General features: G+C 29.8%; 1 protein-coding gene across 1 annotated transcript; it reads left to right on the forward strand.

Annotated features, from left to right (window-relative positions):
• Positions 1 to 1,522: 1,522 nt before the first annotated feature.
• Zip99C (Zinc transporter Zip99C) lies at positions 1,523 to 26,411 on the forward strand. The gene is made up of 5 exons (XM_011068038.2): positions 1,523 to 2,603; positions 16,443 to 16,553; positions 17,559 to 17,806; positions 22,445 to 23,033; positions 23,334 to 26,411. Exons 1-5 carry the CDS (start codon positions 2,369 to 2,371, stop codon positions 23,501 to 23,503), a joined length of 1,353 nt encoding a protein of 450 aa, XP_011066340.1. The 5' UTR covers positions 1,523 to 2,368; the 3' UTR covers positions 23,504 to 26,411.
• Positions 26,412 to 26,465: the final 54 nt, after the last annotated feature.

Raw genomic sequence — 26,465 nt, forward strand, 5'->3', positions numbered from 1 at the left:
TGATGTTTACAAACACTTAAAGCGCGTGAGTGTCCAAATCGACTGTAGCCTTTGGAAGACGCAACATGTAACGTGGCAATTTTTAAACTACGTAATATAAACTAAGATAATTGGCTGTTTAATTTTTCTTATCATAAATTGCGCAATTTGCAAAAAAAAATCATAAGAATTTTATTTTCGCATTTGTAGAAATTCATTTTTAGCTCATTTTATATTAAAAACAGCCATAAATATTTAAATTATGAGTTTTTATACATCTTTACAGTGTTCAACAAAATTTGATCTTTTTTCCCATGACAATCACAACCCGTATTTCTTAATAAATTCAAGGTCGCTGAATCCAAATTCGCCAGCAAAAAATGCTCATCACGTCAAGTTTTAAAATTACAGATCAAAATTTCGTTTAATCACATAAAAATAGTAAATATGGCAAAAAAAAACGCTGTTTATACAAATCTATCTACTTTCCAGTTTCAATCCGTCAATTTGCATTTTATTTAGAAAACATTCGTAACTCGATGAAAAAAATCGCACAATAAAAAATAAAAATTCCTTTTAAGGAACAGCACAAAGTGGCGTTAATGAAATTGAAAAATTTGGCCACAAAAAGATTATAAATATGGCGAAAAAACGCTGTTTTTGGCTCATATTACCCGATTTATCTAAAAAATCTGATGTGATGGGTATTTTTCATTGGCGGATTTGCATTCAACGATCTTAAATTTACTAAGAAAATACTGGTACTCTGCTGGCTGCATTTTTTGATTTCTGCTTGATTTTCTTGGACTGTATTATCTAAACATGTTTTTATCAGTATTAATAAAATGTAATAGTTTCCAAGAAATAAAAGAATATGTTTTTTTAAGAGACCTATTAATAGGCGACTTTTTCTTCTATTTTTCGAAAGAAAATAAATTCCTATTTTAAGGACATTTTAATAAGTTTTTCTCAAATTTGTGACAAGTGTATTTAAAGATTATTATCAAGAAAATATTGTTAAAGATAATCATTACTTGATAAAAAAAGAAAATAAATTGAGTAATCACTTTAATTTCTTCCAATTAGTAATAGAATTCATTTCTATATAAAATGAGCTAAAAATAAATTTTTACAAATATGAAAAAAAAAATTCTTATGATTTTTCCGTGTATACGTACTCAATCTCTTTGCTTCTGAGTAAGGCAGTAAAGAATTGAAGGAAAAAACAAAAGATCGAGCTGCATTTAAATTTGTTCGATATCAAAGAAAGATTGAATAATGAAAAATGATAAAGGATCAAATGCGTTTCCGTTTTTGAAAAGCAGCGCCTCTATCAAACTCGAACGAACGTTCTTCCACTGCACATTCTCGCTCTTTCTCCTCCTCCCTCTCCTCCCGCAAATTCTCTTTTCTCTTTCTTCGCTTCACGATCGCAACGTTCTCTCTTCCTCTCTCTCGTTCGACGTATCATGCTCTCCGTTACTCCGCCAGTCCGCTCTCGCATCGTATAAACTAACCTACACATCGGACGAACCGACGAACGTTCCCTCTCGCTCCGGCAGGCTATAAAAGGGGCCGTCTACGGCGCAACGCGCGTCAGTCGCAGTCAGTCGTTACGACGTGGTGTTGCAGTATACAGTGATATCAATCAAACGCGAAGCAGAAGCGAATCTAATTGAGCACGGAAGCAGCGTGATAAGAAAAACGAGAGCGACCGAGTGCGGGTAACAGGGGACGCGACGCGCGTCTTCGAGATCGTGAGCGCGCATTTAATCACCACGGCGTCGGTGGTGCCTTTGTCCGCGACTCGACACGACGGCATGAAATAACAACGGACCGGAAAGAACCATCGAAGCGGTAGGCAGCGGCGACGTCCTGACTCGAAGCGTCCGTGCTCAGTCCTCAGTGTAGGCTAGTCGGTCGCTCGACGGTCGTTGTCTTAACGAACCATCTACGGCGAAATTCCATCCATCCGATAGACGAGCGGTGTGGAGTCAACGTGGAGAAGAATTCTGGAGATGATGAGAGTTTGAAAAGAAAAACAAAATAACAAATAACGGCTATGATGAATGTCTCTTCCACTTGTCGTTGCGAACCTGTAATCTAAACTTCATCGATCACGTTGCGACGATAACATCGTCTTCTTCAAGGCGAGAAGTGTTGTTTCGGCAAACGAGGAGGTTATCTCTCCGGTAGGCACCTGGAGATTCGTTCTTCGATTCGTCATCAGTTCGACGTTGTCCACGTGCGTGATTTCATCACGAGAGGCTATTCCCGTTCGGGCTAGGCGTTGACATCGACGTTTATTATTATCGACAACCCGTTTCCTGGCACGAGCTCTCCCGAGGAACGGCGAGGATCTTTCTTGACAGAGCATACGACAACAAATATGGCCGCCGTGGCGTCGTACGCGTGCACCCACAACTGCACGGACGCGGAATACCCGCCGTCTTGCGACATCCTCGGAGGCACCGACGAATGGCTGCCTTGGCACGAGATCGTGGGATATTTCTCGTATAATCCATGGATATTCTCCCTGCTGGGTAGCACCATGGTCGGTCTCACGGGTATCTTTCCCCTATGGCTCATCCCCATCCAGGACGGTGTGGATTTGAAAACTGGCGGTTAGTTGTTTTCTCGTGCAACTTATTATCTATTGTCTTATAGATGGCACAACACGAGAGGAAGTTTTATCTAATTTTCGTTCTATCTTGTTCATCTTGATTCGTAATTTGCCGAATAACTTTTAATTACATAATTCAGTTAGATCTAGATATAATTAACGAAGAAGAGGGAATCTATCAAGTTTAGTTCATGGCTTTCTCTCTCTCTCTCTCTCTCCTCTCTCTCCCCTTTTCCCCCCTTCTTCTCTCTCTCTCTCTCCTCTCTCTCTCTCTCTCTCTCTCTCTCTCTCTCTCTCTCTCTCTCGTAGTCTCTTTTGACTCTGTGGCCGAGTAAAATCTTTTACTTTTTCTATTTCTGGTTGTGATCGAGTGGAATTTTTTATTAAAAAAAATATAGTTATTTAAATTTTTAGATTATTGGTGAAAATACTTGCTTCCGGATAATGAGTCAAGATTCGAATTTTGGTTAGGGTGATATTTTTATAAGAAATTCTTTACAATAGTTTAAAAAATATATCTAAACGTTTAAACTTTCAATCTTAAAATAACAAAGACATTCAAGACTATAATAATAAGAGGTTGAGCATAATTATTAGATTCTAAAAAAATTACTTTATTCCATTACACGATGTCTTCTTTATTTAAAATTGTATACTAATTTAAATCGTATTTAGTTTAAGACTATATTTTAAAACCAATAAATAATCGACGCGCAAATTGCATATGAAACTGGAAAATGTATATAAAATTCATGTAAAATATTATTAAGCATCAAGATCCGTTTTGATCGTATAAGGCTGTGTGGGATTTCATTTGTAGGATTTCATATTTTTTCCATTTTAATAATTAATTATTTTTGAATGTGTACAACGAAATGAAAAAATGAATATTAAGTTTCATTTTCTAGCCGTGTAAAATTTTTATTAAAAATTTTAATAAAAATTTTTTTTAATAAAAATTTTACAGAAAATTAAATTTAACATTTATTTTTTCATTTCGTTGTACACATTTAAAAATAATTAAGTATTAAAATTTAAAATCCATGACAAAACTTTTAGGAATAAAAATTTTAGGAAGACGATATACTTCAATATTCATAGACGTAGTGTCGCAGATTAATATTTGATTAATGTATATGTATCGTAAGAAATTTATCGAATATTGAACGGGAAAAACAAGGACTTTAGTCGATGAGCTGTTTTCATGAAAAAGTTGAAGAATTGAAGACGATTACGTGGCTACAAACTTAATGATTGCGTGTGAAATATAAGTGTAACTTATATTTTATATAAAAAAATACGAGGCATTCGGATTCCCTATTAAGATATACTTATCAAAGTAGATAAGCTTAATATCAATATCTGACGCCACTGCTTTTCCTGATGGAACAAAATTCGTCCTACTCATAGATACAAGAATAGATTACACATTCCTATGGGGAATATTACTACCGGTTTAGAAAAAAATGAGATAGCATGAATTATCTCTTCTTTGAAGAGAGATGTTGATATGATTCAATTCTTTCTAACGAAATACAGATGTTAAAATTGAAACTGCGCAGTTTATATCTATTATGTCTGGTTATTGGTTGTATCAATAAGTCGCTTTATACGTACAAAATTTATATAAATTCGAAAATTCTCGATATATTAATTTATTCGTTTAATAATTTTTTTGAAAAACTGAATAATGCTATACACAATGAAACCGATTAATATTATACACAATAAAACTATTGAGGAATTTTACACACAATGTGCTGCACAAAAGATCGTTGTAGTGATTATCGCATATTTACACAGTCGTAGAATAGGAGGGTGGAACGTGTTTTGTGATGTTATTCTTGTTTTTCCTAGCATCATAGATTAGTAATTGTGTTACGATTCTCGTTAATAACGCGTGATTATCTTGACAAAAACTATTAGCCTTTGATTCATCGTATACAGTTCAAGTTGTGCCATGCGATAAACTGTGGTTGAAATTGTGAAATTCAATTATCTTGGCTTTGAAAGTCTTACAAATATATATAGATTTCCAAATTTCCTCGCATTGCTCTACAATATTTTCGGAATGTGCGCATAAATTGGATGTTGATTTAACTTTGAAAAGTTCCTATTCTTAGTTCGATTGTCTTTATTTTTTAAATTTGAAATGACAATTCTAATAATTTTCCGTGCTTTCCAGTATTTTCACATTTCAAACTTAATATTAATTGTAGCTGAAATGTTATTGTTAACATCTAATGACCTCTGATACAGAAGATATGATAACTTCATACAAAGCATATAGTTTAATAAAATCCTCGTAACTTTGCGTTCAAAAAATTACGATCCTTACTGCTGTGCAACTAACAATTACGAGATAAGATAGAAATAACACAACTAATAAATAATGAAACTTAATGGATCAGACATGATAGAAACGAGAGGGAATAAATTAAATTATTTTCGTCTATATTATAATTGATTTTTGTTGTATTCTTATTGTATAGCAAAATCCGTTATTGAACTCGACATTTTTTGCTTATCTTCGGATTGTAGAAAAACCGCAGGTATTTGTCAATATATAACTATTCTATTATTATAATAAAAACGAGTTGCATTTTCCTTAATGGCAACAACGAAGCGATTATTTGTTGAAGTTTTCCTTTTCGCGAAGAACGAAATTAAAAATTTCACAAGAGAAACGCAATTAAAAATGGAATGGCTTTAAATACGCTATTTATATAATATAATAAAATACAAGCGAAATTTCACTTTTTAATATTTATTATGTCAATGTATAAGTAAACACATTCAAATACAGTTTTTTTTTTCGTAAACATGCTTAACATGTTAATTAAATGCAGATCCGGAGGCTACATTTAAGAGACATTGTTATATAATTGTATGCTCATACTTGTTTCAATGCTGAGATAGAATAACAGAAAATGTTGGGAAATGGAAAGATAAAATTAATTGTGGCATTAATTTATCGCACAAACCGGAAATAGTTTCTGGCTGATTACAAAATTTGTAAACTTACTTATTAGGTGTTGGAATTAATTCGTAGCGTTTTTTAATGAAAGAATGTTATTTATTTCACATGAGCATTAAAAAATACATTAATGAAAGTACTTCCCATCACTTGTAAAACGCTACGAATTAATTCCAACACCTAATAATTTGAAGCTATTTAATTTGTTTAAGAAATGTTGCATGTAAAGCATAAAAATGGCTTCACATATGTATAGATGTATATTTCCAGCAAAATTTTATTGTACGCAATTAGATATCATTCAATTATGATAGCTGCATTCGCATTGGTTTAAAAGAGATCGGTATCGTCACATGTTGAAATTTACTAACTACGCATAAGGCAACGGAAAGTCTGTTGTTGACGATAACTGTAGATAGTTGCCAACAAAACAGCATACATTTACTATTTAAGAGTTGCGAAATAATGGCAAATTTGATGAATATAATAACGCTCTTAGTTCATTTCTATTTATCATTCTGATAAGTAACATCCGTGAGGTTCAATGACATTTCGAAAGATGTCGACTCTCCCCCAACTTGAAAATTGGTTTAGTATGTGGTATAAAATCGATAAGTTAATTCCATTCGATGAATTATTACAATATTTATTGTACGATTTGAATACCATGTCACAGCATATTAATAGCTAAAAATAATTTTGTATACATTATTTTAATACAGCACGTAGTTTTTAATATCGTTTTTTAGAACCTTCCGCAATACTTTTGGAAAAGCGATAAATATCTCAAAAATTCTAACAGTTCGTTTACACAAAAATGAACGCTACATTGACGACATAAAGCGACAGAATTGCGCATTTTTATATTTTTCTGTAAAAACTCTTTTCAAGAAAAGAATATATCTATTTTTTCGTTTGTTTAATTGTTTCATTACAATACTATACGATAACATATTGTAAATTATAACGTCGTAAATTTCACATGTACTTGTTCGAAAACTTGGACTGTTTTGGTATAGTTATTCGTTCAGAATTTCTTTCAGTTGAAGGTGATCGTAATTCGACAAAAACAACTATACACAAAGCTTTTGTACGGTCGCAGCTGGACGGAAAAAAGAGGAAGCTGTCTCGCACATGTATCTGCGTTACATACATCTTCCATGATAGCTTTGAAAAAGTGAAAAATATCTTCTCAAAGCTACAGCTCGTTTATACAAAAACGTATGTTAGCTATACATCGACGTCAAAAATTTCAAGCTTCTACATCGTGTCGAATCATACCTCTCTCAATAAAATTCACATCTGAATAATATTTCACGAAAATGCGTCCGTTTCGCCAAAATTCCATTTGTGTCGATAGTGTTTCACGAATTTGTGGATGCGAATCTATAATAGCGACAATTGGAATCTATCGTGTTCTCGACCATCGCTAACTTTAATTAACTTTCGCACGCGAATCACGTCGATACGACAGTGCGAAATGTCTATTTCGCATCCGTTAGTTTTCCCTCTCTTTGCGGAGATAAATAACACATTGTTTTCTCACAATTGAGACGATAAGTGGTATCCATTATTCGCTAAGACGCCCAAGTTGATCGTACAACATAACAACGAATTTATCAAGAGTAAGTGATTTTAATTGACTAGATAAACATGTTTCTAACACGAATAAAATTAAGGAATTGCAATTGAAAATTACAAAAACTCTTAGTGTTAGTTTTAGCGTCTCAAATGTTAAAATTTTTTGTTAGAACTCTTGTAGCAATATTCAAAACTTTTAATAAAATGCTGGAAATCCGAAATAAAAATGTATTTATGAATCCTATGAAAATTTTGATCTAGCAGTTTAAAACAAAAACACTTTTAATTTCATAGCTTTGAGGTAGCATTGAAATTAAATTTGCAGAATTAAAAGTTTCAAAAAGGAGTTAATAAGTATAATATCATCAAAATATAGATTGTCATTGGTTGCGTTCAGCAAAAAAAGCAGCTTTGCAATTATTGTAAAATTCTTTAATATGATTGGTCTTGTCCTTAGTTCCTTATTATATCTAAATATATAAACCAATCGTATTCAAGAATTTTACAACAGTTGCAAAGCTGCTTTTTCTGCTCAACGCAGCTATTAGCTGTGGAACACTTAAAGGTCTGTTCTTTATTCCTGCACCTTCAGTATCATCAAAATTTAGGGAACATTTGCAGCTTCATGTGCATTGAAATAAACTTTATAAAATTAGAGTTAAGTTAAAAAAGGTGTTAATAAGTGTAATATCATTAAAATAAATTTTTTATAATTATATAAAGCATTCAAGTAGGCACAAACTATCCTTAAAAATGTATCACAATTTCGATTCAGGCTCTTTTCGAAATATATCAGAAATTCTAAAAACTCTTTGAAGAAAAATCGAAACTTTATTATAATTAAAGTCAGAACTCTATTTAAAAACTTTGAAAATATGGAGTGCCAACTTTACGGAGATTCTCACATTTCTCTCTCAATTTCAGATATATCGGGTTATTCTCTCATTTTGCGAATAATACCGCAGTTATGTCCGCGTCGGAGCAGCATATCATAACTTTCTCTATTATCTCGTATTTTCCAAATCAACGATGCGGCAATTCCAAGTTATATGCGTGAGATTAACAGCGTTACATCGCCAAACTTTAACAGCACGAAGTTTCGTACAAATGTAGAAAGTTTCGAGAATTTACTCTCGTTTCCTCAATACACGAACATAAAAACTTGTATTACAACATCGATCTTTTTCTATCAACGATTAAATTGCGTACCGGCGCGGTGACGAGATTCATTCGCGCGTCAATCCGGAACATCGTCAAACTTTTTTACATCGTTTCAAAAGATATTTCACAAAGTTTGCATCCAATTTTGTATTTGAAAGCGTGTAAGTATTTCAACAAAATTAAAATCAAATTTTTACCAAACATGTAAATCTATTTAAATCGATTCTAGATAGATAGTATTAAAAATTAAAGGTTTTTCTACAAATTAAACTAATAAATTTTTAATTTAATTGTTCATTTAATAAATCAAATTAATAAATCAAACAATTAAGAATTAAAAAATATTAAAATTGAAATGTTAACAGTGATTGCAGTCTATTAAAGTATTTAAAATTAATTTCAAGTTTATCAAGGTTTATTAAGCGCAATAAGTGCAAGTTATCGCAAATCTTATAATATTATATTTTTATATGTATACTACAATCATTCCAAAGAGATAAATTTTCATTTCGTCGTTAGATGAAATTAAATTCGTGGAAAAGTTCGTATCACGTTAAGAAGTTAAGGCGTGTTTTTTTTTTAAGTCAGTTTAATTAAAAATAATACTTTAATCATTTTACACTTGAATATTTTTTACTTTTTATCTAATTGATCTTCCGAACGATACCAATCTAAAGAAAAAAAATGACAAGAAGATTTATATGTATTAAGATTCGTCTCTCGATACCGTGAGTTATCTTTTGTATCGATATTATAAAGATAAAGTTTAGCATTCCGATTAAATCGATATTTATTCTGAAAAAGGGATAGTAATTTCAAAGAAAAAATTAATTAAACTTTTAAATGATTTTTTTATTTTACATTTCCTTGCAACAATTCTTTAAATAAATACAATGCGGATTGCAGAACGAATTTTGTCTTTTATTGAACACGCCAACTTATACATTAATAGATTTTGTCGTGAACTTTGCTCATCAACTTATCATCAATGCTGTACGTTAAACTACTTTTGGTACTTTGATCGATAAATACTTCACATTTGCGCCAGTCTAATAGTTATTGCCATCGCAGGGAGGGGGGGGGAGGTCATACATTACATATTTCTGCAACGCTAAAACAATTGATTTCAACTTTCTTGATGTAAACTTAAGACCGCAACAGACTTCTGCATAACACTGCATAATGCATAAGAGAATCAACCAATCAGAATATGAAATGAAGGGCTTTGGTTCATTTTCTTATGTATTATGCCGAATCTATACTACAATCTTTATCCTTTTAAGGATCCTGACTAAGCACGGTCACATTGGAATCGTGACGTCATAAGCAAAAAAATAACATGTTGAAGTTTTTTGCATGTTATTTGTACAAAAAGAATTTCGTTAAACTAAAATAATGAGAACGCATTAAAACACTTGAGCAAAAGCTAATCTTATTCTTTCTTCTGACAGTTAGTAAGTAGCCGTAAAAGACATATAATAGACTTTAACTTACATTTTTACGTGTTTTTAAGGAATACTTACTGTCAAGAGGGATAAGAAAAGCATCTACTTTGGCAACTGTTTTAAAACGAAGTCTCATTATTTTATTTTATCCTGTAAATTCTCTTTTTTACAAATGGCATGCAAGCCACTTCAACGTGTTATTTTTTGCTCATTACGTCACGATTTCAATTTGATCGCGGCGACTACTAGTCAGGAACCTTAACTTTATCATCTGTTAAATTTGTTCTTTTAGGGAGTTTTAATTAATTGATATCTCAACTAATTTTTTAATCCCACAATTCTTTCAATTTACAATCGAATATGATTTATTATCGGTATTTGATAATCAATTTATGACAGCTATATAAAGATAACGAAGTTATTTTATCGCTAGTTATATACTTACGCCTAATTATCATGTAATTCTTTAAATACCACAAACGTTTTAATTACTTATTTTCTTATTGTTTCTTAATTTTAATTATAATCGATTTATCTTAATACAAAAATATAATAAAAGTAACTAAATGTTTTTCTATATTTTACAATGCAAATTAAGGGAATGTAACGAGCGTAGTATTAATTTGCATATTGTTCAATACATATGTCAATATTATTACAGCATGTTATTCTTTTAGAAGAAAAATATAACGATTCTTATTCTAATCACGTATTGTATATGGTAATCAGTTATCATATTTGTATTCTCAAGATGCGCCGAGATATTACTTTGGAATTTTTATCAGTTATACGCACTATGAAACCGCCATAAAAGGGATAAAGGATAATCAATATATAATCAATGACAGAATAATTATATAGAATAATTATATATATTACAATATATAATAATGACAGAATTCTTGAAGACATTCGATTTCCTTTATATAATAAATATTTAATTTTCTAGTATATCTTCATGATGTATAAAATTTTTTTTTTAAAGCTTTAATAAGTTTTCTATAATAAACTATTAACTAAGCTTTAAATTTTAAACTATAAGAAATTAACCAATCATAATTGATTATTCTTCTCATATTTTCAGCTATGATTAGTTGACTTCTTATGGCATATAACTTCAAACTAGGTAATGGTTTATTGTAGAAAGCCTCTTAACAATAGTTATTTCACTAGAAATTTCCGATAGAAATTTAAATTTGTTTTATATTATGAATCTTATTTGACAAACATTAAAAAGTTGCGTGTTTTTATGTAATTCATTTTTAATCTGCCAATTAAGTGTCAGAGTAATCTGTTGAATGATATCCTCGTGTATAAAAAAGAAATTGTCATACATTGAAAAGAGACATCATACACTTGTTTTTTTTTTAAACATCTGATAAAAATGTAAAGATTTTGCCGTCGCAGTTCTATACATTGCGGCCTTCTTCTAAGTCCCAAGAATTCTATTGTTATGATTCTGCTACGATTTTTCGTATTATCACCTTCTCGAGAATATTGGAATCTCTGCACTGTCTATTCCGTAATCCCATAGGATGATCATTTATTTATCAATCATGTATCACGAAGTCTCATCCGCATCGAGGGTATAGATAAAAAAATAGAACATAATTTAAAGTATAAGAATATAATTTATTTATTAATATCAAAAATAGATTTGCGTAATTAATAACAATAAGATGTAAATTTTTATATAAATCTTGTGAAGAGAGCAATAGTTCGATTACCGATATACTGAATTTACAAGACAATATGAAAATACGTTTCTAATATTTAAGATAATTTTCTAAAATTAGAAAATTATCATGTTTTTTACGTTTGCTTTGTTTTTCTAAATGTTACGAAAATTAAATTTAAAATTTTGTCATGTAGTATGGAAAAGTCTATAATTTATTGTCAATAAATTTAATACTTAAAATAATACACATGTATACAATAAAAAAAGCGCATGATTTTGCTCCGAAATTAAATCGGAAAATTTTGATATTCGCATATCGTAAATTTTTCTATTATATTTACAAAATAATTCTGGTAATTATATTATTATTGATTTTATTAACGCGACTTTTAATATCTTAAAAATTCAACTACAGCGATTCTTCATATTCTTTGCAATTCCTAAACTAATTGCATTGTGCAATAATTATTTTGATAGCAATTCTGACATTTGTTATGAATTTGTAACATGTATGTCATTATATTCCTTGATTACAAATAGCCATCTATTATTTTTCTTTGTTGCATTTTTACGCATTTTAACAGAATTTCTAATTTTATCTTTTGCATTTTTTTGTGAGCAATTGCTTATGACTTACGGATAATCGGCACGTTCTGTTAAAACGTCATCATATAAGACTAAAAAAAAGGATGCGTAATTGCACCTTATTGCACAATACACGGTTTTGGACAATGTTATGGAGAATTTTCTGGAATACGGTATCACATAAAAATATCTTTATAAAAATCAGCATGACTCGCTTTTTCTTTCGTTTTTATTATATAAATATGCAATCCCAAAATTAAACCATTTTATATTTATATAAATTTGAATTATTTAACATTAACTTTTGATCAATAGAAGAAGAATAAATTTGGCACATATATTTAATATATCGAGAGCTCGATATATTAAAAGAAATAAATTAATTGCATACTTTTAGAAGTGACGGTAATAAGTCTAACTCTCGCAATGCGTATGATTATTGCAACATGTAAAATGTCCTTCACGATAAATTTTCAAGTACGCATCGCGAGTCATGCAATGGCAAGAACAGAAGTAAACAAAAGCTTGCAGCTTTCTTTGGAGACAACAATTGTGAATGAAACGTCAATTCTATTTCGTTAAAAATTATTGATCTCCCTGAAAATTTTATGATTTTTATTTAAATCCAAGTAATACTCTATTAGTTATTATTTATACCTATTAAATATATCTATATTTCTCTTGCATAGTAAAAAAATCCAAGTCTCGCTTTGCATATTACGACTAATGCGAGTCATGCTGATTTTTATGAAAATATTTTTATGTCATACCGTACATGCATTCCAGAAAAATTCCCCGTAATATTATGCAAATTTATCGTATGTCGCGCAATAGGATGCAGTTACGTATCCTTTTTTTAGTTTTGTACGATGACGTATTTTAACACAGAAACGTGCTGCTTATCACCGTAAATCGCAGTAAGCAATTGCTCACAGAAAACAAATGCAAAAGATAAAACCACTTCGCCACTGTTATGTTGTCAGTTACATGCACGATACATGTTTGCAAGTAGAATTTCAAATGAAATACATATGCCTCGCGTTGCAAGCCACATGTTTCCCTTGAGAGATAAGAAGAAGACCAACTCTCAAAGCTCATTCCGTAAATCAGCTTTTGATCGTACACAGGTCATGAAACTCGAGCTTTTGCCTCAAGACTCTTGCGCCAAAAATGCGTTTTGAGAATAATATAAATTGTATAAAATTTCCTAATAAAAAATTATTATATGTTGCATATTTTTTGTCAAACTTATTGTCTAAAAAAAAAACATTTAATCAAAAAGACAAAACCTATAAAAATACTTAATATTTAAAAACTTCTCGATTTTTGTTTATCTAATATACATATCTCTAACCGAGAACTTTCTTGTTATGATACTTTGATTTTAGCATTCTGCATATTACAATATAATAACAGAATAATAAAATTATACTGTAAAAGTGGAATTAAAATATCCTTATTATCCAATCTTATCTGCATGTTGCATATTCACTTTTTACATCTTGTCTCTTATGCCAATTAAACTAACTAGATCAATTGAATATTTTTTTATATTTTATAAAACTCGATGCAATTTAATATCAACATAATGTAATAGTAATATGTCTCTGTTAGAAATAGGTCGTGATATCGGATAAGTAGTCGATCTATCGACAACACGAATTTACAACTGGCTGACTGCTGACAAACCGCTTATTCTTCTATTTCTTTTTCTTTATCTGATTCTTCGTGACTAAATTGATGCTGACGTATCATAAGTACTATTTCCTAAGACTGAGCTATAATCTTATGAGGAATAACAAATAGCGATGTATGTGCATCGCTCGCAGCTCATGAAAGTGATACGCGATGCTTTTACGAAATAATATTGATAAAACATTATGAAATATTTATTTCAGATATAAATAAACCTATATCTACAAATCTACTAAAAACTTTTAAGACATCACATTGATATGTCTCGTTGGAAGTTATAATGACCCAAAATTCATTTTCAAGTAACCAAATCGCGATATTCATTTAATATTTGACAAATAAATAACGTTTGATAAATAAATAGCATAACGATTAATGTTTTATGTTCGAGGAAGATAGTTTTTGATTGCATAAGAGTATATATTAAAGTTTTCACAAGGAAAAAAATGTAAGACATTATTTTTAATGTTTTTTTTTTCGCAACAAAGCTTTACAATCCGAGAACAGTAGTCGACGAGTTCGCCAAGAGATGAGCGCTAATATAATTATAGTCAAAATGAGATCAAGGCTCACTCAGACATTATTTATATTCCTTTTTCTCTCTTTTCTCCATGAATCATGCATTGATATCACAATGGTTATCATCGAATGGTCTCTTCATATAGTTGCTATAACAGAGTAGATATAATGGTATTACTGATTATGAATTGTGTTGAACATCATATTATACTTACATACCCGATATAAATTTTCCATCACAGTTAATCATGAATGTTTAATATGATGTGCATCATGCCACATATGTACATAATTTATTATACAATTCACCATATTTTCCGCTAAACTACAGATATTAACTTTTTTTTTATACTATTTATTGTTATAATTATATATTTCATATTTATAATTTATAGAATTATATTTATAATTCCATACTGTATACTAAACTGCAGATATTGACTGTTTTTTTACGCTATTTAATTTTTAGCCTTTACAGTAGTTAATTAATTTTGGCATCGCGATATTTACGATCATTTGTTCCTTTTTCTGTGAATTATATAATTATAATTTAAATAAATTATTTGCAGCGGATATAACCAAGTAGTGTAACAAAAAGCCTGTAATTATTAAAAGAATTTTGTTACAAATGTCGAAATATGAATATACTTTATAACTTCTTAAAATTACCATTAAAAATTTTTTGGTTTACCTTATATTACTGAAAATCCTGACTTTTGACTCTTTTACTACTCAACTAATTTTCGACTCGTACTTTATCTCGGCAAAGCTAAGATATTTATTGCCGAAACATAATTTGAAAAAGTTAAATCGTTTTTGAGAAATCTTGCAGACCGATAATTGGACGGTCGAATCAATACTGAAATTGTAAAGAAATTTTTTAAACTTTACGTCGATTCATACTCGCGGCAATGATAAGAATCGATAAAAATTAATTTATCTTTCTAACTTCGCAATATTTATTAAATAATATAGCGTAATAATAATAAATATCGCGAAATCAGAAAGATGAATTAAATTTTTACCGATTTTTATGCAGACAATTTTTAAGAAAAAAATTCTTGGCAAATTTTACGACCTAAATATAAATATGCATAGATAATATCAAAGCAAGTTGCATTGAAAGTACAAGTTCTATGATGTACACACAATGAAACACAACATTCATACTTCATTTTGTCGTATAAACTCGCTTCAGATTTATCTTCGTCTACCATACATATTTGCAACGATATGATTAGTCACAAGATTTATGATTTCCATCGTCGATGCATTTTCACATATCGCACATATTTTATTCTTTTTGCCATAATATTTTTTTCTCTTTAATGTATTTATAATAGATACGTTCCAAAATTTTCTTTAATCTATTATAATTCCAAAGGCGAAGTAAGAATCTTTATCTACTACAAAGACCGTGTATTGAAAAATATTAGGAGTGTGATTTAGTTTTGAGGGTTTTTTTTCTCAAAATCTGATTTAAACAATCACGTAAACATTTAATAACTGTTGTACGATCAACATTTAATTCTTTGGCAAGTTCTGAAATGGATTGTGGTGGATTTTTATCCAATAATACTTGTAAATCTGCATTTTCCAACTTTTGTCGTTAACTTGAAGTCATCGACAGAATCAACATTCACATATTTTAATTGATGGAGCAACATCACCATAAATTTCTATCAGAATTCTATGATCTTCAGCCTGTTTCTTCTGATTAAAAAACAAAAACAACGCAAATGTCGAAAATGTTCTTTAGGAAGCTCCATTTTTTAAATGGTATAAACGATGTTTACGTCTATTATTAGTAAACGACTAAATATCATGGAATAATATTAAAGCATTAAGAAATAATAGCTATTATTGGAATGTTTTCGACAACACTGACATTATTCGCTATCTGTTGCAAAACTCTCAAAACTAAATCACACTCCTAATATATGAAGCTCATAATTATCATTGAACTTATAATTATCTTAGGTACTTAATTAATGAGACTGTTGTATTTGTTTGAACACTCTTATTTTTCTACATTTTTTAAGCATACTTTTTATCACACCAAGAACAAAAAGAATGCTAATTAACATTTGTTCTAATCGCTCGAGATCGATAAAATTCTTTTTAATATTCTATTTGTCTAATCCATGTATAAAATAAATCCACATTTGTGAAATATTAATTTTACTTTTTTCGTTACAGAAAACGGTGGCACTTTGAAGATTCTTTTAAGTTTTGCCGTGGGCGCATTGTTGGGCGATGTTTTCCTACACCTTCTGCCGGAAGCATTTGAAAGTGAATTTCAAATGAGAGGTAATTTAATTTATATTTTGTGTTCTTTTTTGTGCGCAACAATATAATTAAATATATCTATCTTATCTTATAAGGAAATTTTAACGTATCACAAAAGATATTATAATACAGCATATCACCTATTATTGATAAGATTGACCTTATCGTAAAAAATATAAAAAAAAGACAATTACAACGCGCGAATGAATAGAATTGTTTTATTAAGAATAATAAATCGAAGTAAAAAAAACAAATCTTATTACGTATAAAATTTATATTCGTACATAATAAACGAACAAATAAAACGAGGTGTATATGTCGTGCAAAAACTAACATTAGCGAAAAACTGTTACCGAAAATAGCGAATAGCCTAGATCGTTTACAATGAACCTTTATCCTGATATTTTTGTCATCGCGAAATCTGCTCAGCGCGAATATGGAACGTGAATATCTGGTATTTCTGAATTGTTCTATGTAATATCGCACGCGTATTACATATGTGCTCCGAATGCATTTTGCAACATTCTGCACGTTAGCAGAGTACAGCTGCGGTCTCGAAGGGCATCACCGTGAGCAATTATGAACGATTTAAGCGGCGACTTCGAACTCTATTGTACGTTAGTTGCAGATCTGAATTGCCAGCTGCGTCCACGTAAATTAAATGTCCTTCCGACCAAACCGCGTTAGGAATTCGAGGTGATCGACAGACTGATAATATCCATGTAAATTGCTCAATTTGAATTGCAAATTTCTTAACTTTCATTTTATATTTCTCACGCCTTTGTTACTAGTGGAAAAGGGTGATACATTTCGTAATTTAAATGAATACTAAAGATTCATTAAGAAAGCAATATAATTATGTATCTATATAAAGCTTTATTTATTTATTTATTAATATTACAAATGCAATGAAAATTAAATAAAGTGCATTTTCATATGAACTAATTATAAATCATAACATTTGACTTATTCTTGAATTCTTTTTATTTATATCCAACTTATTAATTTTATGTATTTTATTTGCAGCTAAAAATAATCACACATCTACACCTGCAGGCTTATGGGTATTGTCCGCTTTTCTGTTCTTCGTAATCGTTGAAAAACTCATTGCCACTGTAAACGAGGAAGCCCCGGTCATTGTAGAACAGCAGACTGATGAAACTCTGATCAAGGATACGAATAAAGAAAACGAAATGGATAATAATAATTGTATCATGATGACGAGCACTGAGAAAAATAATGTATTAAAAAAATGCTTGAAAAATACAACCGAGGTAAATAATGAGAAAAAGGTTTTATTATAATTTATAATATTTAAAATTACTATATGTGAGAAGTAGACTTTCAAAATACGTTTTGTACAAAATTTGTAATTTTCAGAAAACTAGAAAGAAAGCAACAAGAAAACTGCACCTTGTAGAAAATGATAATTTACCAATCAGTAAAATGTGAAATGTTCAACAAAATTGTTAAACAGTTGCTAAAAATGTTAAATACATTTTGTTTGTCTCTAGTTAAAGGACATAATGCATTTCGAATGTCAAAATTTTTTTCATAAATTTGTGGTGTAGAAATGCTTTCAGAACATCGTAGAATAACTTAAAATATGAGTCTCTTAACACTAAACACTATGCCATTTTGCACTCAAAAAATGAAATTTTGAAAGTCTGCTGCTTATGTGTATATAGAGAAGAGTGGCCTAAATCGGATATATTCCAAATAGGACTTTTTTAATTTAAATGACCTATAGACTTGGTTGTAATATGATGATGATCAGCCGACCAGATCTAATTCAAGAAATTAAATCAATAAAATATCAAGAGTCATCAGACTCAAATTAATTGAGTTTTATTGACTTCAATTCTAATAATATAAACTGTCAGTAATTTTTTTTCTGAATAAAATTTTTATCTTTGACTGTCAAATTTCTGGTTTTCATTCAATACTAACAAAAATGCATTAAAATATTTTAAAATTCTATTTAAAAGTCCATAAAAACAGAAGTGTCCGGTTTGGACCAGGAGAACCAATAGTTCCAAATCGAATCGGAAAAAGCGTTTTCCATTATATAGTTCAACACAGGTGAGAGATATGTCAAAATTATCTGAAACAAAAATAAAGAGAATTAAATGATCTTTTCAACGATATCTTTAATTTTACGAACTTTATTTACGTCTTATAGGAGAGCAAAAACTACAAATAGGTCCGATTTACCCCACTCTCCCCTATATATATGTATATATATGTATACTTTTTTCCTCTGCATATATGTATATACTTATTTTAATTTATATAATACTTTTATATAGGGTGTCTTAAAAAGGTCGGGGCACCTAAATATCTTGGGAAATATAAGTTTAACAGAAAAGTGTTTAAGACAAAATTTCCTTTTTTGGAATGTGTTTTTTTTTATATAATATGATTCCTTCAATTATTCTGCATATTAAAATGCTTTATTCTTGCATATAAGATACTAAATATATCGTATATTATTAATTATTTTATAATTGTACCTTAATACTTTTATTTTTGGAAGTGAAGAAGATGAAATTTTGAACTAAAAGTTCAAAATTCTTCCTTTCCTAATTTCGGACCATTATTACTGATTGTAAATTATTGTATTAACGATTAATAAGTGTCAATCAGATTATGTCCAGCCAGAGTACGCAGAAGCGCATCATAGGGCTCCTCACGCTTACTATACAAAATAATAAGATTAATCAATTGGTGTATTGAAAAAAACACATAATTCTTTAAAAGATTATATATTTTGCCTATATATTTTTTCTAAAAAAACTATGTGTTTTCATCTTTACACCAATTTTTTAATTTCATTATCCCATTCACAAAAGAGTTAAGGTGCAATTATAAAAAAATTAATTTTACGAGACTTTATATTTCATCAATATGTGTATCAGAATAAAGTATAAAATAAATTATTGATTTTTTTATATTTCTATTTTAATACTTTTATATGCAGAATAATTGAGGAAATCATATTACTTAATTATAGAATCATGTTATGTAATATAAAAAAAAATCACAATTCCTTTTTAAAAAGTAGAGGTGGACCTTTTTAGTGTCCAAAAAAAATAACGTCTTTGAAATTGTTCTTCTTTCATCTAAAACATTTTTTTGTATCTTATATATTTTTTAAGATATTTGTCTGGGACAATTAAAATAGGATGCTCTGTGTATATGAGTGTATACATATAATATTGTATATAAAATAATTTTTCATATTAAATCACTCTAAATCAATGTGTAGATAAATATATAAATGAATCTACCTATTTGTCTACTCATTTATTGATTTATTTATTCATCCATTTTTTCATTATTATGAAAAATTATAATAAAATTTTAATTGGGAAAACGTACAGTAAGCGCGAGGAGCTTTGTGCTGCGCTTCTGCGTACTCCGGCTGGACATAATCTGATTGAGCAACTTTAATCGTTAATAACTCAGTAATAAGTTGGTCTGAGCCAAAATTAGAAAAGAAACTTGTTAGTTCAAAATTTCATCTTCATTCCCAGAAATATTAATTAAGAGTTATGGAACACTATATATATATATATATATATATATATATATATATATATATATATACACACACACACACACATACATACACATACACATGAGGTCTGATAAAAAAATAAGCGGACTTTTTGAATTACTCGGCAACGGAGCGTCCTAGCGACGTGCGGTTTACAGCATTACAATCGTTATAATCTTCCGAGTAACTGGCTTTTTAAAAATTGTTTGTTATCTCGTTTAGTTTCAAAGTTATTGCTATTTGAGTGCAACGTATTTTAGTGTTCGTATTTTAGTTTTCGCCTCGTACTGAATTTTTATTTTGGAAACTGATTTCAATTTTGAGAACAAGAAAAAATCGCAGGGAGCAAGGTCTGGGGAGGTTGGGAGAGGACAGTCGTCTGATTTTTGGCACAAAACTTGCGGATTGACAAGACTGAGTGGGCAGGTGCATTGTTATGATGAAGGAACTATAAGTTGTCTCGCCATAAGTGATCTCTTTTTGCGAATTTTTTCGTGCAATCTTTTCAAAACGCCATCGTAGTACTGACGGTTGATTGTTTGACCTTGAGGCAAAAATTGCAAAAATTCATTTCGAGGCGAAAATCGCCACGAACATTAAAACATGTTGCACTCAAATACGAGTAGCAATAACTTTGAAACTAAACGAGATGTAAATAATTTTTAAAAAGCCTAAAAAGTTACTTGGAAGATTATAACGATTGTAATGCTGCAAACCACACATCGCTAGGACGCTCCATTGTCGAGTAATTCAAAAAGTCCGCTTATTTTTTTTATCAGACCTCGTATATGTGTATATGTATATATACCTATATATACAGGGTATTCCAGTTTTTTTTTAGGAAAAACTTTACCAACATATTCTACAAATGAAAATAAGAAAAAATGTTATATAAACAAAGCTCATAAATGCATTAAGTGATAACAAAAATACAAAATGATAACGGACTGATATTTCATCAACATAGGAATACATTGCTGAATATTTACATGTTTATTGAGGTCATTAACTTGGTCGTTGACTTGCGTTAACTAATAAAAACTAATAATGCATTAGAACTCTGTATGATTTCATATTAAGATGTCGCGAATCTTTTAGATTCATGAATGCGATGACATGCATTTCATTTGTGGTTTTTGTAATGGAAATGCTATAGCTGTTGTAAGAGAATTCCCTCAAAGGAGAGTATCACATCGGTCAGTGTCCATAAGAATTTATGAAACAGGTTCGGTTTATAGTATAAGACAAGAACATCAATTTTATGGATCAATATGTAATCGAAATCGCTCTGAAAAAAATCTCAAACGTCTTTGACAATGATTCGGGACAAAGTATTCAACGAGCTTCATATCAACTATAAATATCCAGATCTACAATCTGATGAACATAGGAAAGATATCCATATCATTACACACCTGTACCGAAACTTTTACCGACAGATTATGAGAAGAGGATATGTTTTTGTGAATGGTATGTGCGTGCAGTTCATGATAATAATTTTCAGTCAAATATTTTGTGGATGCATGAAGCAATATTTATGAGAGCCGGTGTTCTAAATATGCATAATAATCAATGGAGATATGAAAATCCTCATAGTGTCTGAGAGAGAGGGTTTCAACAGCAATTCAAATGTAATGTATGAGCGGGAATATGCAATAATCAGATACTCTTGGACCTTATTTTTTACTTGAAAGATTAACTGCAGTCTTTTTTGGATTTCCTACAAAATGAATTGCAGTCAGAATTGGTAGGAGATATTCCATTATTATTTCATCAAAATTTATGGATTTAATTAAATGGTTGTCCAGCACATTATGCAGCACCAGTACGACAATGGTAAATTAAATGATTATTACCCTCAACGATAGATAAGGTTGAGGAGGATCAATTCTTTGGCCCCCCAAAATCACTAGATATCACGATTTGAATTTTTATTTATGGAGAACTGTGAAAGAAAAAGTTTATCAAACACGAATTAATACACATCAAGAATCAATGCAAAGAATTTGTGATGTATTTGCTATAATTTAAAAAAAATTAAGATGAAATTAATGCAATAGATTCTATTTTTCTCATTAGATATCAGTTTTGTATTTATAACGACGGACAATATTTTGAACTGGAGTTATAATAAGCAATCTATTTCTATATAATATCGAACAAAGAAATAATTCGTTGTTATTTTTGTATTTTTGTTATAACTTTTCAATAAAGCATTTATGAGCCTATATTTATATAACATTTTTTTCTTGTTTTTATTTGAAGTATAGCTGGTAAAGTTTTGCCAAAAAATCTGCGACACTCTATATACATATTATATAATTATCTGATAACCAAATGTATTCTGTGATAGGTACAATTCTTGGAGAAACAATCCAGTAAGATGGAGTTTGCTCAAATGTTGAATGGTATCAAAGATCTACGAAAGAATGGTTTTAAAGAGGCTGACATTATGAAATCTGCATTAGCAAGCGAATGTCCTAATGATGGTCCGCTGGTTGACGAGGCAAAGAACTGCTTGAAGAAACTCGCGAAGACTAATGGCTTCACATCAGTGATTTCACGTGTTGACTCTCCATGCGTACGCTCACCAAGCAATATTGTTAATCGTTTAACCGCATGGGCAAAGAAATTCACCTTCGACTTATTTCGCAAATTTTTCGATCCCAAAGCCTTTCCCGGATACCTAAATCTTTTAATGAACTTCCTCGACAATTTTACTCACGGTTTATCCGTGGGTGGATCGTTCCTAATTTCCTTCCGTGTAGGTGTTCTCAGTACGTTCACTATTTTGGTGCATGAAATACCTCATGAGGTTGGCGATTTTGCTATTCTATTACGAAGTGGATTTAGCAAATGGGGTGCTGTGCGGGCACAGTTAATTACGGCTGGCGGTGGAGTCGTTGGTGCTTTGGCAGCCGTCTCCTTTTCTGGTAGTTTAGGTAAATAATATCTTTAAAAATTTGTTAAGTGTAAGATAATATATAAAAAACTTGATAAAAATAATGCAAGATAAATTAATCTAATAATAATATAGCATCTTTTATTAGCTTAACGATAAAAATTTTGATATTGACATTACATTTTATTAATTTCATTTACCTGTATTTCATTATATCAAATAATTTTGGAAATAATATTTCTATACTATAGATAATCTTACTAATAGTACCTATTATCTATTACGTAGAATTTATTTTATTGAGTAGAATTTATTAATTTATATCTTTTTTCTTTTTCAGAGGAAAGAACCAATTGGATATTACCATTGACTGCAGGAGGATTCATACATATTGGTTTAGTAACCATCCTGCCCGATTTGTTAAAAGAAACGAATACAAAAGAGTCTTTGAAACAATTTGGCGCTTTACTTTTGGGAGTTGTTATCATGGCTGCACTAATCTTTATTTAGGTCAAATATATTTCGTTAAAGAATTATAGCGAATTCAATTACCGCAGTGCATGTTAAAGCCGTTATATTATACAATAATCTAATTTGAGTATAAAAATGAAATATAAATATTTTAAATGATACATGTGTATACACGCGCGCGCGCGCGCGTGTGTGTGTGTGTGTGTGTGTGTAAAATACATATTTTAAACAGCACAATAAAATCTAATGAAGCTTTCGCGATTTAACTCGTTTCTTTTGTTATATTTATATTAAATATACATCTTTATGTTAATTTGTGCACGATGACTTTATATGCACTAGTGTATACAATCGAATTCGCTATTAATTATGCAGAGAAATTCCATTATGTTGATGTAAATTTCAGTTATGTGCTGAATTGATAGAAAAATAAGACAAAATTACCAACTTTTCACACAGAATATTTTTACAGTTCTGAATTGAAACAACATTTTAATTAGAATAGTTTGAATATGCAGTTTCTTTCCTTCCATATTATACTTTCAATTATAATATGATTTTTAAAATTATATTATGAGTTTTCAAAATTTGAAACCTTAATACAATCCTATAGTATATATATTTTCCTTAACACAGTTATATAACTTTTCCATATGAACAAGTGAACTACAAATATATCGTTTTTTCCACAAAGATATATTGATTTTCAGAGTCATTTTTCTCTCATCTAAAAAAAATTGTATTTTTGTGTATCACTTTTCTATCAACACAGCGATATGTATCAGTAATATTTTGAAGTTGCCATAAAGTTATATAATACTTTTTCTCTCTATATTATTTAATGAAAGAAGACTTGTGCACATACAGGGAATGCCTTAACACATGAAGTTGCACGCGTATATATAAAAGAACGTATAAGAAGAAGTGAGAAGAAGGCTTGAAAAGGCATGTCAAGATATTCCTGTCCCCATCTGTACACACAGTGCAGCGTCACAAATGCCTTAACGCTTTAACATGCCTTTTTATGCCTTCTCAGATACTTTCGCAATTTCGCGTGTTAAGGCATTTGTGACGCCATGTACAAGAGTGCTATATCTTATTTTGATCATCATGATTATTTTGAATGTTGAGTACGTAAAAATAATTTTTGTTTAAATCATATATAAAAGAGTCTATTGTTCCTCCTTGATAATCCAATTTCCATTTCGAGTTAAGTAACAAGGGCTAAAAAATTTTGTACTAAGAATATTTTTCAATACTGATGAAATATTAGTCTGAGATTATTGCATTCTTTCAGTGAATATTATAGAGAAAGAGAGGGGAAGAAAGGGGTGAGTGAGCGAGCGAGAGAGAAAGAGAGAGAGAGAGAGAGAGAGAGGGAGGGAGGGAGGGACAGAGAACGAGAAAGAGAAAAAGAGCGAAAGCGAAAACAAAGAATTTGTATATTATTTTGTCAGAATTAAATTATTTGTCGCATTATGACAAAATGATATGAAAAATCCTGTTATATCTTGTATAATTTATATTATAGACACATAAATATAGAAATTTTTCATAGCTAAGATAATATTTTCCAGTTTGTATATTAATAATTTTTTCTAATAATAAAACAATTGAATACCAGTTAAAAATTTAATTTGAAGTATTGATAATTTTTCATAATAACAATTGAGATATGAATGTATAATGCATATAGATTTATACATATTTTGAATTTTTTAATATTTCCTTCATGCTGTGAATATTTGCTTCAAAATATAAGCTGTTTCTATATTATCCAAATTTGTAATTCTTGAATTTAAATCATAAAATTTTTAATTGATATTGTTTTGTTAGAAAGAATACTTGGTTATATATTGCCTTACGACAAAACTCGTATATTTATGTGTCTATCATAAATTATATACTGCATAACAGAAATTCACATTATAGTTATCTTGTCATTAATAATGTGATAACAATTACATGTATGTACATACATGAGGCTATGAAGAAAAAAATTACAATAGCGTTAAATAAGTTCCTTTCTATTCATTGCAATTTAATTATAATAAAATAATATACAAACTCTTTCCTTTTTCTCTTGCTCTCAAATTTGATAAATTTCGAGTTCAGATATAGCAACCTTTCTAACCATATTTAATAAAACTTATAAAATCGCGCGTAGAGACGTAAGATTTTAAACTAAAATCTAAATGAGTAGACTAGACAAAATGAAATTAATTATATTCCTTTCGTCTACGTCTTTACTATTATAATTAGTATTAAATATTCACAATATATTCTTATATTTTGTTATAAATATTCACAGCAAAAAGGAAGTTCCAAGAAAAATTCAAAGTATGCATAAACCTCCAATATATTTGCATCTTCATCGGTATTAAGAAAAATTGTACGGTGATAATATATATTTTCATTAAGATTAAAGTATATCAAAAGACATAATTATACATTGCGTTAAGTATTGATATATCCATAAAAGATACTCTATTACGTATCTTTTTCAGATCGAGCTTCGTATTTCATTAGATATTTCATTAGACATATATAATTCAGATATAAAATTTAGATAAATATACCTACGGGATTTGTTAAATTTTCAATTTGTAAAGACGAGCAGAACTTTCAGAAGGAATTTAGCTGTTGTAATTTTCTCCGGTAGCCTCGTGTATCATGCGTAATGTTCATACTTTATGAGTTACAAAAGATAACGCAACCCTTGTACTTAACAGGTAAAAAACAAGGTATTATTTCATTCATATGCATGATACACGAGTGTTCTTTCTTGCACCTGTAAATAGAAACCCTAGTTGGGGAACTGGTTAAAATTAACATCTTTTACAAAAATATTTTCTATGTATCATACAGTTATATATAAATGAAACTGTTCATATCTATGTAATCTCTAATTCGCTATGATTTGTAAATAAAATATACTATTCTGCGATTGTTTATATTTTATACTTCTTTTATATTAAATATATATGCTACAGGAACTTTC

Source organism: Acromyrmex echinatior, chromosome 5, assembly GCF_024713525.1.
Source record: "Acromyrmex echinatior isolate Ae372 chromosome 5, ASM2471352v2, whole genome shotgun sequence".
Classification (NCBI taxonomy): domain Eukaryota; kingdom Metazoa; phylum Arthropoda; class Insecta; order Hymenoptera; family Formicidae; genus Acromyrmex; species Acromyrmex echinatior.

What these genes read in the sequence shown, in the direction of transcription:
- Zip99C (XM_011068038.2), top strand. Translation starts at nt 2,369, where the DNA reads ATGGCCGCCGTGGCGTCGTACGCGTGCACCCACAACTGCACGGACGCG. An exon ending in TGTGGATTTGAAAACTGGCG is followed by an intron (nt 2,604 to 16,442) that starts GTTAGTTGTTTT and finishes TTTTCGTTACAG; the next exon opens with AAAACGGTGGCACTTTGAAG. An exon ending in GCTTGAAAAATACAACCGAG is followed by an intron (nt 17,807 to 22,444) that starts GTAAATAATGAG and finishes ATTCTGTGATAG; the next exon opens with GTACAATTCTTGGAGAAACA.